This window comes from Pteropus medius, unplaced genomic scaffold (assembly GCF_902729225.1).
Source record: "Pteropus medius unplaced genomic scaffold, Ma_sr-lr_union100, whole genome shotgun sequence".
In the NCBI taxonomy this organism is placed as follows: domain Eukaryota; kingdom Metazoa; phylum Chordata; class Mammalia; order Chiroptera; family Pteropodidae; genus Pteropus; species Pteropus medius.
This window is the reverse complement of record NW_024343734.1, coordinates 251,397-265,028: the sequence shown is the minus strand read 5'-3', so window position 1 is coordinate 265,028 and position 13,632 is coordinate 251,397. Positions and strand designations below refer to the sequence as shown.

Sequence of the window (13,632 nt, the reverse complement as noted above, 5' to 3'; positions counted from 1 at the left end):
GGGTTGGTTTTTTTTTTTTCGCGCGTTTTGATTGGTTTGTTTGTTTTGTTTGCGGTGCCCTAACCTCACCATGCTAATTAAACCGGCGCTCCCACTGTTCGCGCGTGAGCATTGTGCCTTTCACATTAAGCTGAGCCACCTGACCTGATCTCTTTGTTGGGGTCCCCTTTTTGTGCACAAGTGCCTCTTGCTGAAAGCACATGCCTGCGTGGGTCCCACGCAGCCCCCCCTCACCTCACCTCCTGAGCACTGTCCCAGAGTTAAGATATCCCCCACCCCGCCCCCAGCCTGGGACCCCTTCCCTATGGGCACAGGCAGAAGCCTCTCACCGGATCAGAACCCGGAACGAATGATTTGGGAGCGCTGGGAGGAAGCAGCCAGTGTCACTGCCAAGGCTGGGATGAGGACCTGGGCTGGGGGGAGGGCAGGACCCTCACAGGAGGCAGGGTCAGTATTGAGGCCAGGAGGCTGTTCCTGCATGTGGATGCAGCAGGGAAATAGGACTTAGGGACTGGAGAAGCCTTCGGCCATAACTCTAGGATTCGGTGGGAGGAGGGGATTGGGGACTCCAATTCCTGGAGCCTGGGGGAAGAAGGGCCTGGGATCTGGCATTCCTGGGTCCTAAGAAGGAGGGCACTAGAGGCCCGGGCCCCTGGGTCTATGACAGTGGAGAAAGGGGGTGAAGGGCTGGACCTCAATACTCTGAGAGGACGAGGATCTAACATCCTGGATCGTCAAAAGGGGAAAAGGACCCAGTAGGTCACTGCAAAAAGCAAGGGTTTCGGTCATCTGCATTCGAGAACGGAATGGGTGGGTGTCAGCCACAGTGGTCTGTGGGGAAGGAACTGGGATCAGAGAGGGGACAGAAGAGTTAAAGTGGGTCTCCCCATCTCCACCCCAGGAGCTCCTCACCAGGGGGGCTCGGCGCAGCTGTGCTCCGGAGCAGGTCGAGTCCCGCGTTCTAGGCTGGAGGCGGTAGGCCCCGCCCCACCAGCCTGGAACTGCCTGGGATCCCCCTTTTTGGAGAGTGCCGGGAGCCCATGAAACAGGACGGGGGTGGAGGGGGAGGCAGGAGCCCCGCCTGCGACCCTGAGAAGGGGAGGAGGCGCGGGCTGGGAGGGACCGGGGCGGGGCGGACGTCGGGGTTCCCTGGCTCGCCCCTCCTCAGCAGCCCGGGGCTGCGGGGTCGGGCGGGGCGGGGCGGGGCGGTGGCGAGGACTGACAGAAGCAGGTGTCGGGAGAGTGGCGCCGGGTGAGCAGCAGGGGCAGGTGGTCGCGTCCCGACCCTAGAGGCAGGTGCCACCTGTCGTTTACTTTTTCCCTGACGCAGCAGCAGGAGTCGGATTCAGGGGAGTGCAAAGTTCAAACTGGAGCCCCGGACTCCTGGGTCTGAGGAAGGAGGGGGCTCGGGACCTGAATTCCGGGGTTTGAAGGAAAGGGGGCGGGGCCCGGACTCCTGGGTCTGAGGGAGAAGCGGGTCGGGGGCCCAGGCTCCGGATGCTGGGAATAGGGACCAGAGGCGTTGGGACTCCGCAGTGTGTCTGACAGGCAGAAAGATCCAGAAGGGGGCGGGGAACCCAGACTCCTGGGTCTGAGGGAGGAGGGGCTGGAGTATGAACTTCGGGGATCAAAACGAGAAGGTGGCTGGTTCCCACTGGCAGGACTGAGCGCCGGGTATTCGGCCCAGCAAGCTTCGAGCTCTGGCCTGAGATTGGTGGGACGCTGCGGTGCTCCTGGGTTGGATTACGTGCAAAAGGGCAAGCTGAGGCCGTGGCTATAAATACCTCCTCGGACTCGACAGGAGCCCAAGGCTCCAGGCAAGTATTCCGCAGAAAACCATCATCACTAGCGCTCCCCGGTCTCAACAAGAGAGGCGTCGCCAATACCACAGATAGGTTTATTGCTCCTGGCACTCAAACCCCAAGCCCATCTTCCCACGGTCCCATCCTCACCGACCAGAAAACGCAAACTCCCAGCATTCCACGCGGGGAAAAAACTACAACTCCCAGAAGGCTCCGCGCTGAGTAGAACCCGAGGACTCGTTAAGGTTCCCGCGCTCGTCTGCTATTGGTTTTCACGGCGACGTGGCCACGGGAGGCCCGTGGCGGTGATTGGCCGGCAGTTCCTGTTGCTCAAGATCCCAGAGGAGGCGGCGGAGCCTGCGCAGTTCACGGTGTAGGGCGTCGTCCGTCACGGGACCCGTGAGGCGCAGGCGCGAGCTGCCCAAAGGCAGGATGAGGGGAGGATGGGAGGAGAAGCTTTCGAAGATGTCCCCTATGAGGGCGAAGAAGACGAAGTTAAATTCTGAAAATGGGCATCAGGCAGCAGTGTCGGAAAGAGCCGAGGCTGCCTCGCGCCCGAAGGAAGGAGGAACTTCAACCCCCAACAACTCCTGGTGCGGGGTCCACGCGAATGCAACACTTGGAGTCCGCAAGCATCATGGGAGTTGTAGTTCAGACTATGAAAGGCCACCGTTACCTGGGAAACGGCCGATGGAGTCTGGTTCTTGGGTCCATGAAACGGAAGGGCAAAGTTTTACTTGGTTTTACGAATTCTTTCGAGTGAAGGGGCCTGGAGCCGGGACTTCCAGATAATAGGGAGGGTAGTTTGTGGGAGGAAGAAGCTTGGGGGCGCTGAACCCCGTAGGAAAAAAGGAGCTGGGGCCTTGAACTCATGTACCCTGGCGGAGAAAAGGGTTGAGTTCCTCCTGGAGGAGGAGAGGACTAGGGGTCCAAAATCCTGGGTCAGAAAGAGGAAGGCGCTGGGGCTATGGATTCCTAGGGCCTGAGGACGGAGTAAAGCTGATAGTCCCAATGCCTCTGTCCCCATTTCTTCTCACCTGTGTCCACAGCATCTCTCTCTGTAGGCAGAGGGTCCCAAGCAGGCGGTGGCCCGTGGCCAGGCCCCAGCTGGTAGTGGCTGAGCAGATGGTGGAGCTGAGCAGGGGTCAGTGTGGGGTGGTCAGTTCGTAGGCTGCTCCATGAAGCCTGGTGGGAAGATGAGGTGAGAAATCTTTGGTCTGAGAAACCCTATGTGGGAGGCCTCCATGAAGGGGGTGGGTCCAAAGAAAAAATATGACTTGCTTTAGAATAAATAAAGATAGGAGTAGGCAGGGGTGGAGAGGAAGCGAAATCGGCCATTCGTTTATATTATCGAAGCTGATGTGTGCTCGGGGAGTTACTATTCCACTGTGGCCACTTTTTGTTATCTGTTTGAAAATTTTTACACCTACCCTCGCTGGCATCAGAATCATCAGTGTGGTTAAAAGCAGAGATTCTGGACCCGGATTGCTTGGGTTCAAGAACTCCAGCCTGTTGACTTACTACCTTCTGGCAAGTCACTGTGCCTCACTTTCCTTCTCTGTAAATTGGGGAGATGAGGGGCTACCTTCTAGGGTGGTTATGAGATTCAATATGGCAAGATTATAAAGTTCTTAGAACACTGCCTGGTGCTTATTAAATGCTCTGTAAAAGTTCAACAAGTAAAAATAAATAAATGAAATCGAGTGAACTATCCTACCTAATTCTCAGTTTCCTTGTCTGAAAAAAAAAAAATCGTCAATAACCTATTTCACGGGGCTTAGTCAGCACTCCGTTAGAAGTGGTAAACAGTATCTGGCATGTAGTTTATGTTCAACGAATGTTTTAACCATCACATTCCTTGGTCTCATACCAGACTTCTTGAATCAGTGTGTCTGAGGGAGGGGGCCCTGGGAACTACTATTAATAAGTCCCATTGGGATTCAGGTGTAACCCAGGTTAGACACTTCTGTTGCTGGTTTCCTTCATCCACAGTGTCTGAGCTGGGACTGAGAACAACCTGGAGTCCAAGGGAAGATCCAAGGGTAAGCTGAATAGAGGATGACTGAAGAGTCAGAGGTCAGGGGTCAAAAATCACCTTGAGCAGGGAGGTGCGGGGCACACAGAGCAGGTTCACAGCCATGGAGAGTTTCCGGAAGAACTCAGTGGCAATGTCACCCAGCCCAGCCCCCTGTAGCCAGTCCAAGACAAGGTCCAAGTTGGTTCGGATTTGGACGGCTCGAGACCATTGATAGAAAGGTCGGCCTTGACCTGTGGGAAAATGATAGCAGGGCCAGTGGGTGCCTGCACCCCGCACTCCTGCCCGCCAGGCCCTTCCTGTCCTTCAGCTTGGGATAGGGAGCCGGTTCTCCAGAGTCCCAGAAGGTGAGGCCTGAGCCAGTGGTGTGTCCGACTTGACGTGAGTCTCAGTGGATCCTGTCTCTGCCTCTCCGCTCCCTCCCGGTCCCACCCTCACCTCGTTCCATCAGCGAGTTGAGAAGAGATGCATTGGAAAAGAAGAACAAGTAGCCAAAAGTCTGAGACACGAGGTCCGGGTGCAGCTCGCACTGGCTGGTCAGCTCCAGGGCTGCCTGGAACACGCCCAGGGTGGGTCTCAAGCCGGGCGGCATGGCCTCCAGTTCTGCTCCGGGCCCTGGCAGCTCCGCCCCAGCGGTGAAAGGGTTACTATCCAGAAGAGCAGGCAGCGTTGAATACAGAGTCTGAGGAGATAGAGATGCAAACGAGAGCGATCAGACTGGAATCTCTAGAAGTTTCAGGGTGGTAGGCCATGAAGACACTCGGAAGCACCACCAAAGTTTTCTGGGAATTGTAGTCCATTTTACACCCTAGAGGTCTCCATAAGCAAATTCCTACTTTCCAGTTGGGTTTCTAGCATTCGTCAGGCCTGGGATACCTCAAGTCTTAAGAAAGGCTTTCCAGAAGTTTCTTGGGTATTTTTAAGACCACCTCTGGTGCCTTACCGGATTTAAAGTTTCTCAACAAAGACAGCTCGAGGAGGACAAAGGATACTGAACAAAGAGGCCCCCTTCGGTCAAAGAATTATTTATCCAGAATTCCCGAAGGAAAGAAAAAGAATAGAGAGTCAGGAAGTAGAAGTGGGGTGGCAGTTAGCCAGTGGAAAGTGAGATCAGGCCAAGGACAGGAAATGAGGTCAGAGCCAGAAATGAAATAAAACCACACGCGGCAGAGATGTACCGGATGTAAGGGCTTGGAGGAAAGGGCTCCCCAAATCAAGGCTCCTCAAGGAACACAGACTATCTGTCCCAAAAGATCCCCTTTCACTTTACAGAGAGGGACTCAGGCCCATCATCAGCCAGAAACCCTGAGAATTCCAAGAAACAGTATTAAGGTCAAGGATGGCGATGGAGCAGCAGGTAGGTCCTGTAGGATGGGCACTCTGGGGTGAAAAACACCTGTGGCTCCCAAAAGAGAGTGAATTCAGAGCAATAGGAAGTGAAGTCAGCAAACACAGGAAGTGAGGCCTGATTAAATAGGACGTTTAAATGACAGTGCCCAACACTATTTGATCTATATATACCATCTATCTCTCTATCTATCTATCATCAATCATCTGACTTACACTATTTGATCTATATATACCATCTATCTCTCTATCTATCTATCATCAATCATCTGACTTATCAGTGATTGAATAGTGGACTTAGAAAAAGGATGCTTGAGAGAATGTTAATGGCAATACAGCCAGTTAGCGAGGCCAGACTATTAAGAGCAGATAGCTGCAGAAACAGGAAGAGAAGCCAGAAAGGTAGGAAGCGATGGAGGCTCGAACAGGAAATGGTGTCAGAACAGCAAAATGGGAGGTGATGTCAGAGAAACAGGAAATATCGTGAGGTCAAATAGGAAGCGACATCAGAGCAACGTGACGTGGTTCAAATGGGAAGTGAGGTTATGCCACAGAGGAAGCAAGGGACAAGGCCAACCTTGGTGAGGTAGTAGACAGACTGCTGGAAGGTACACATGATGACCTCATCCAGGAGGGCCATGGCTTCGTCACATAATTCCAAGTCATTGCAGAGCTGTGGGTCTGAGGATAGGCCTGGGGGTGAGAGGGAGAGCCAGAGGCTGGCAGGGAGGAGCCCAGGTCCCCAGGTGCGGGGAACGGCACGGGGCTTGGACAGGCCTGGGCCTGAGCTCACCTTCCTGGTCCGCTTCCTTCTCCATCTCTAGCACCTTCTCCTGCACAAAGCTCAGCAGCTCTGTGGTGTTGGCCATCCACAGCATGAGTGGCCGCAGCTCCACGGACACAGCCTCGGGAGTCAAAGGCACCTCAGGGACCCCCTCAGGGTGGCTGTGGAAGGAGGAAAGGACCCGTGGTCCTTATACAACCCACCACAGTGTCCAAACCCCGAGATGTGGGTCGAATTGGGGATTGACTTCCTTGGAAAAGTCGAGTCCCAAGGAAGAAAGAGCAGAAACTTGCACTAAGACGCGCGTGGGGCGAACACTGAGCTGACTGCGCGTCCCAACCCCTGCACCCCACTAGGTCCTTCTCCCCAGAATTTCTCTTACTTCTCTGGCTGACGGTCTCCAATTTCTTTAATCTTTTCCTGCAGAACGATAAGATCAAAATGAAGGTAAGGAGGATGGGGCGGAAGGCCTGCCAGGTAACACCCTGGTTTTTCCGGAAGCACCTTTTTTTGACAGAGACTCTCCTTACTTTTCAGATGGACTCTAACTCTCAAGTGTCCGAATGGTCTCTCCTCTTCTCTTTTAAAACACATGATTATGAGTGGTTTATCTCCCTCAGGTCCACTTCTGCTCACCTAGAGTTACTTCTCACCCCCCAAGAAACTTCCTAAATCTCCTAACAGCCCTGAGCTTATTAGTATGTAACCGTCTCCCCGCCCCCCACCCGGGGCTTCTCCCTGGCGCTTCTCTCTGTAGGTCTAGTGGGTTCCTCCTCCCTCTCCCCTGGGAATGGTCTCGCCCACCGCTGCTCCAGGCTTCAGACCCAATGAGCTGCCCCTGGGGCCACCTCTCGCGATCGTCTCTTGCAACTTTTCATCCAAAGGCTGCTTCTCACACTTAGATTTTGGCATATATTGTGCCCCGTGCCTCGCTCTCCCAACTCCCAGAATGGGTTCTGCCATTATCCGACAGCTACGAAAGCAGGTGCTGCCTTGTCTTCAAGCACAGAGGATTAATCCACAACTCCCTCCGACCCAGGGGAACCCCTTGCTTAATAATAGTCCAAGCTTTTCCTGAGGCATCACGGGAGAGGTAGTTTCGCCCCGCCCAACTACAATACTGGGGTGGAAGATGGCGAGGGGAGGCTGGGGAAAGGACCTGGGGCGTAAATGGGGCTGGACAGTGGTTAGGGGTGCTCACCCAGACAGCCTCCTTGATGAGACGGGCTAGGCGGCCCAACAGGCGCGGCAGGTGGCCCAGCTCCAGCTCCCGGGCTGAATGCTGCACACACAGAGCTAGCAGCGTGGCTGGCCCTAGCGGTGGCAGGTCCCCAGTGCCCGCGGCCGCAGCGCGCACGATCTCGCCCAGAAGTGCCTCTTCCTCGCGCGGCCGGAAGCGCAGCACAGGCTCGCGTCCATCCAGGTAGGCGGCCAGCGCCTCGCTGCGCTCCTGCAGGCCACGGCCGCACAGGCGGCAGGAGAAGGCCCAGCCGGGGCCCGGGGGCGCGGCCCCGGGGCGCGCGGGCAGCCACGGCGGCCGCGCGGGCCCCGAGCCCCCAGTGCGGGGGTCCTTGTACATGAACAGGAAGTGTTCGCCCAGCCCCAGCAGGTCTCCCGGGTGCAGCTCCGCCTCCCGCAGTAGGAGGCACCCGTTGTGCGTGACCGGGGCTCCCCGGGATGGGCGCACCATGGCCGGGGACTCGGGGCCCGCGCGCACTGTGCAGTGCCGCGGCAGGATGTCTGGAGAGTTGAGAAAGGTGTCCACATACGGGGCCGGGGACCCACCGCGGGTAGAGGCGTTCCCGCCCCGGCCGAACACGTGCTGCTCCCGCGTCATCACATACACCACGAAGTCCTGGAGGGAAAGCGACGATGCGCCTAAGATGGCTCGCTCCGCCGTGAACGGACGCTTCCAGAGAGATCCCTTTCCCACAATCGACTCTCCCACCGACCACCTCCCTGGCATGAACACTTCCAAGGAGAGCTCCCGGGATCCCACGGGACTCGCCAATTACCCCCATCTCCCAGGAATGGACTCTTCCAAGGCACTTCCGGTGGTGGCCTGTCTCATGACACCCAGCCCGAAGACCGGATACTTCCAAGGAACCCATTCCCTGGGGTCTACTACTACCCTCCCTCAGAGAATGGACGCTTCCCACATCTTTCTCTAACGGACTCTTTGAAGGCGATCCCTTCCAACAGTGGACTCTCCCATAACATCTAGTCCGGAGAATGGGTGCTTCCAAGGACGGAGCATCTCGTTCCTAAAACGGACAGCTCCGCGCCCCGCCCCAGGAATCCTTTCTCCAGGCAACACTGACATTTCTCTACCCCTGGCTTTGCGTGCCCGTTATTCCACCCCCAGGATGGAGGCTTCCAAAGACACTCGCTCTCCCTTCCATCAATAGTAGCATCCCAGAAAACGACGTCTCCAAGGAGATCTCTATAGAGAGGCACTTCTGGTAATCCCACCTCATAAACAAACGCGTTCAAGAAGACCCTCCCCTTACAATGGAGGGTCCCATTTCACCCACCAAATGAAGAGGCGCATTCCAGAAGACCCCTTCTTATAAATGACTCCCCCGTCTCCATCCTTTAAAAATGGAAGAGCTCAGCCTAACCCCCTTCTTGAACTGTTCTCCATTCATGCCGGAGAGAAGAGTCATCCTGATAGTCACACATCCTCTTCCTACACTGAACTCTCTCGTCACCTTTATCTCACAGATAGGGATGTTTCCAAGGAAGCCCCTTCGTAGAAGCCCCTTCTACGATGGCTTAGCTCATCTGCCTTCTAGAAAAATGGACCTTTCCAGGCCGACTACCTACTGAAGGTAGACTCTCCCGTTTCCCATCCCAGTCTGAAGAAATGGAATGATCCAAGGTATATGGATCCTCTTTCTAAAACGGGCTCTCCTGTTCCATGACGCGAGAGGAGATACTTCCGCGGCACATACAATGAACTCTCGGGCTACAGCCGCCCATGAATAGAGAAGTGCAAATAAATTCCTTTCTATAAAGGAGTCACCTCTTACTCCTGTTCCCAAGGAATGAACACTTCCAAGAAAGCCTCTTTCTTACAAAGGAATTTCTCACGAACTTCACCCAAAAGAATGGATATTTCCGGCGTTTTCCCCCTCTTCCCCAAACAGACTGGGAAGCTGGGGCAGAGGAAAGGCCGAAGCGAGCAGTGGGGGTACCTCCCATAGGTCCTTCCAATTTGACCACCTTCCAGAATAGACCATCCTTTCTCCAACCTTGTCCGCAGGGCTGGGCTGTTATAGTATACGCGGACCCCTTCCCCCAATGAACTTGCCCCATCCTGTTGCCCCAGCGAAGGAGTGAATTCTTCCACGCGAGCTCTTCTCCAGATGGTCTTACCCTCTCACGCATACACACGGCTAAGCCGCCTAATCCAATTGGATCCCTCTGACACTAACAGCGGGAGTGTTCAGTGAGCCCCATCACTGTGTAGAGTGGGCTTTTCCAACGACTCCAACGGCACCTGTCGAGCCTGGCTGTACTACTGTTACTCAAAGGCAGACAACACCATAAAGAGAAGTCTTATAATCACTGCACGAATGGAATGTATTTCCGAGAACACGTTACATTTCCGTGAATGAAATAAATCCCCAGTGGCCCCCAACTGCTAACTTTTTCTCCCTCTCTGCTCCCGAACACTCAAACAAGTTCAATCGCCACTCAAAGATGTCAGCTAGAAGTATCAGCACCACCCGCCCCCAACAGCAGTGATCAAATAGTTCCAGTGTCAACCATCGCCTTTAAAAAATGGATTAGTTCACTCCTCCCCAGAAAATGTAGGCTTACCCAGACAATTCCAGGCATCAATCAAGTTATCGATCTCCAACCCCCAGAAGATGGACCCTTCCATTACTCCCCCTCAAGAAATAGACGCTTTTAAGGCCATCTCCATTCTACAATAAGCTCTCTCACTCTCCCCTGAGGAAGTCAGCGCTGTCCCCCGACTTCGTCCCACCAGTGAAATCTTTCTCAGCTATCTATCCTCCATCACCCCTACCCTCCTCTTTGACAATGACAGCTCCTATCCGGCTGGGACCACGGCTTGCAGCATGCCTGAGACTACCGCCGCCCAAAGAGTTCTGGGAGTTGTAGTTTTGTCGCCCTTTAACCGAAGGGTGGGGCATAGGACTCTCCTACCTGGGCATCCTGGTAGCCCTGAAGCAGCAGGAAATAGGGGCGGTTGCTGGGGGCCTGAATGAGGCACTGGGTCAACTGATCGAAGTCGCCGGGGTCTGCAGGTCCTATTGGGGCGTCGGCTGCCCCTGGGGCCATGCTAAGCGCCTGCTGCCTGCGCTCCTGCTGCCGCCGCCGCCGCCCCTGCAGGCTGAGCTCCGACACACTGCGCCGCAGGGACAAGTTTTCCGAGCGCTCCTTGCCCCCCGACCCAGTCGAGGGCCCTGACCCCGACCCCGGGCCAGGGCTGGCCAGCGCCGCCCCACCGGACGCCGCTCGCGAGCGGTTCTTCTGTGGCCGCCACAAGGTGGGGCCCGAGCCTGCGGAGAGAGATGGAGAGCGATAAGGCCAAGACCGCAGAGAGACATGGGGAGGGACAGACTCGGAGAGTTGGGGGTTTTCAAGAGACAAAGAATTGGCCACGGAGAGGCGAGGCTGCTTCTCTCACTTAGGTTTTTGCATATATTGTGCCCTGTGCCTGGAACACGCTTTCCGCCCCGACTCCTACCCGTCTTCCTCAGAAATTCATTCATTCTTTCAACTACTATTTTTTGAGCACCTACTATGTGCCAGGCACTGTTCAAGGCACTAGAGACTTCGCAGTGAACAGAGAAGACCTTGCCCCCAGGGAAGGAGAAATCGCCCCCAGAGAATGGCACCAATGGGCGCTCTGGGCTTTGTCTGGCCCAGCACAGCCCTTGAACACAGTAGGTACCTAGTGGAAATGAGCCCAAGGAGTGAACTGGTGTGTTTCTCACTAAGCTGTGAAACCTAGGAGGGAGGACCTTCACCTGTTAATGTCCCCACTGTATTCCCCCAGGGCCATAAATAACGTGTGGCCGGAGTAGTCGCCATTGAATGCTTTTAGAAGGAGAGGAAGAAAAAAAAGACGATGATGGTTATTTTTGTCATTCTTTATTAAGCAACTACTACGTGGAATCCCAGCCCGAGTTCAAAGCCACAACACTCCGTCTCCCAAAGGGAAACTCGGAAACAGAAAGGCGGTTACAGGGCTCCCGGAGCAGCCCCCAGCCCTGTGAGCCAGGCTTGCTATATCACCTCCTGTTGAAAGTGCGGTCTTCTCAAAGACCAGGCCAACAAGTAAGCGTAATCTTCTCTGGCCTCTACAAAGAGCCTCTTCATTTCCCAGACGCCACCCTCAAGCACCGTCCCTCACACTTCGCAGCCAGCTGGGCTTAAGGCCAACAGCCCCAAGACCCGCCCCTCTCGGGCTCCGCCCATTCTTCGGCTTTGACCTAGCGGCTTAATTCTCCGCTCTCCAGGCCCCTCCCCGTTCTTCTCTCCATCCGCAGAACTCCGCCCCTCACGGACGACTTTAACCTATTGCTCTGAGAGACCTTCTGCCACGGGGACTCCCGCCACCATTCGGCCGCCCGGCCCGACACCTCTCGCTCCAGGCTACTCTATTCTGCAGGCCCCGCCCCAGCTCATTAGGTCCCGCCCATCGGCTCTGCACGTACCCCAGGGGGCATCGTCCTCAGGCCCAGCCCATCGGATTGACCAGGGTCCGGCCCTAGCTCCGCCCCCCACTTGACCAAGTGCTGTAAGTACCTCCCAGTGCCCCTCCGACGGGCCCGCCCCCCACAACCCCAGCCCATCCCCCCGCTGGCCCCACCCGTCCAGCCCAGGCCCCGCCCCTCAAATCGCGCCGTCTCACCTTCGCTGTCGGAAGACCCGAAAGCCTCCTGCTCCAGGCGGCGCGCTTCCTCGCGATCCCGCAGCTCGAAACGCCGCGCCCAGCCGGGCCGCGCCCGCCACAGCTCCTGCACCAGCAGCGGGCGCTCCGAGTCGGCCAGCACGCGCAGGTGCTCCGCCCGCCACTCGCCGTTGCCCACGCCGCCTGCCGCCGGCCGGCCCAGCGCGTCGCACAGCGCGAAGGCGTCCACGCAGCTGCTCTCGCCCGGGCCGCTGCCGGGGCTGCCAGCCAGCCCATAGCGCTCCAGCGCCTCGGCCACCAGCTCGCGTGCGGTGGAGCGCGCCGTGGCCAGCACGCTCTTGTAGTTGGCGCCCGAAGCCAGTCCCGCGCCGAAGATCTTGAGGACCCCCGGGGGCGCCGTGGCGCGGGCGGCCAGTGGGGGCTCGGGAACCACGCACGGCGCCAGGTCAGGCAGCTTCTTCTCGCTGGCCCAGCGCTGCGCGGCCCCGGGAGTCCCGGGACCTCCCGCGCCGCCAGATCCCGTGGCCCCGGTCCCTGAGCCCCGAAAGAGCTGGGAGATGCGTTTGGCGCGGCTCCCGGATGCTCCCCCGGCCGCCTTGACCGCGCCCACCCGTCGCAGCTCCACGTGCGGCGGCGGCGGGGGCAGCGGCTCGCTGCTGCGGCTCCCCGTGTCTGAAGACGAAGACCTGGGAGCCCGCCGGGGAGCGGAGACGTGGGCGGGAGACCCCAAAAGACACGCAGAGGCGGGCGAGGGGGGTAGAGAAGGAGGGAGGTGGGCAAAGACCCAGATGGGGGAGGGGCAGAGACCCATTGAGAGAGGAAACAGAGACCCAGGGGCGGGTGAAAGACGCAGGGTGTACGGAGATGGGGGTGCGGAGAGTAGGCAGAGGCCGGAGGCAAGGAGAGAGATAAAATAAATGCATAAATTAATAAATAAAGGCGAGTCCCACGGAAGGGAGTTCCCAGAAGTGAGCAAGGAGGGGAGGAAGGAAAGTGAATCAAACCCCTGCTCCTTCTGGGTCCCCATTCCCGTGTCCATGGGCCTCAGCCCAACCCCAGGCCCAGCGCTTCCCCTGCTCGGCTCTACACCACTGTGGCCCAGCGCGTCCTCCCCGCTGCCAGTCCGCTTGACCGTTCAGGGGCTCCTGGCATTACCCAGTGCAGGGGCTGGGACAAACAGGGACGCAGGGAAGGCAGGTGGGGCAGGGGCAGGAGTAAGAGGAGGCGGGCACTCACTTGACAGAGGCCGCACTGGGCCAGCGCCGCCCCAGCTTGGCCAGCTGCTTCCTGGGAGAATTGATCCACAGGCCCACGGGGAGATGGAGCTTCCCGAAGCGGGGGCTTCCGCCCTCCTTCCGTTCTCCAGATAGCATGGCCCTGAGGGAAGGTGGGCAAGGCCCCAACTCCTGAGGCTCTGAGGGGTGGGAATGGGCTAGAAGGGGGCCTGGACTCCGGTCAGAGGGAGGAGGGGGCTGGGGCTGAGACTCCTGGGTGCTGGGTAGAGAAGAAGGACGGGGGCCTGGACTCCTGGGTGCTGGGGTGGGAGGTGGCTGGGGACCGAGGGTCCTGGGTCTGAGGGAGGAGGGGTCTAGCTTCCTGGGTCCCGGACTCTTACCCTGCTTCGGGTCCCAGCAGCACCCGGGGGCCCTGGCTCCGTTGCCTGGGTTGGTTCCTGACCCCACTGCTCCCGTTCAGCCTTTCCTCTGCCCCAGCTCCCAGCACTGGGTGGGGGACAGGAAAAGGCAAGAGGAAACACGGCAGGAAGAGCGGGGAG

General features: G+C 57.4%; 2 protein-coding genes across 2 annotated transcripts in view; both read right to left on the bottom strand.

Annotated features, from left to right (window-relative positions):
* Nucleotides 1-652, bottom strand: part of MAMSTR (MEF2 activating motif and SAP domain containing transcriptional regulator) — a 4,911-nt gene extending 4,259 nt beyond the window's left edge. Inside the window, 1 exon segment of the mRNA XM_039868612.1 lies at nt 330-652. Coding sequence (XP_039724546.1) covers nt 330-480 — 151 coding nt within the window. The 5' untranslated portion in view covers nt 481-652.
* A 1,224-nt stretch (nt 653-1,876) lies between these two features.
* RASIP1 (Ras interacting protein 1) lies at nt 1,877-13,606 on the bottom strand. The gene is made up of 12 exons (XM_039868544.1): nt 13,474-13,606; nt 13,095-13,235; nt 11,859-12,544; nt 10,145-10,500; nt 7,170-7,823; nt 6,351-6,388; nt 5,978-6,129; nt 5,762-5,865; nt 4,276-4,519; nt 3,898-4,070; nt 2,840-2,987; nt 1,877-2,274 (listed from the first exon to the last, which is right to left on the bottom strand). The coding sequence occupies exons 2-12, from the start codon at nt 13,229-13,231 to the stop codon at nt 2,075-2,077; spliced, it is 2,892 nt and encodes a 963-aa protein (XP_039724478.1). The 5' UTR covers nt 13,232-13,235; nt 13,474-13,606; the 3' UTR covers nt 1,877-2,074.
* Between the last annotated feature and the right edge of the window lie 26 nt (nt 13,607-13,632).

Coding starts and splice junctions, on each gene's coding strand:
- RASIP1 (XM_039868544.1), bottom strand. CDS start 13,231: ATGCTATCTGGAGAACGGAAGGAGGGCGGAAGCCCCCGCTTCGGGAAG. Junction 6,389..7,169: donor TCATCAAGGAGGCTGTCTGG/GTGAGCACCCCT, acceptor ATCGTTCTGCAG/GAAAAGATTAAAGAAATTGG. Junction 4,520..5,761: donor CTGTCTACTACCTCACCAAG/GTTGGCCTTGTC, acceptor CTATCTCCTCAG/ACTCTGTATTCAACGCTGCC.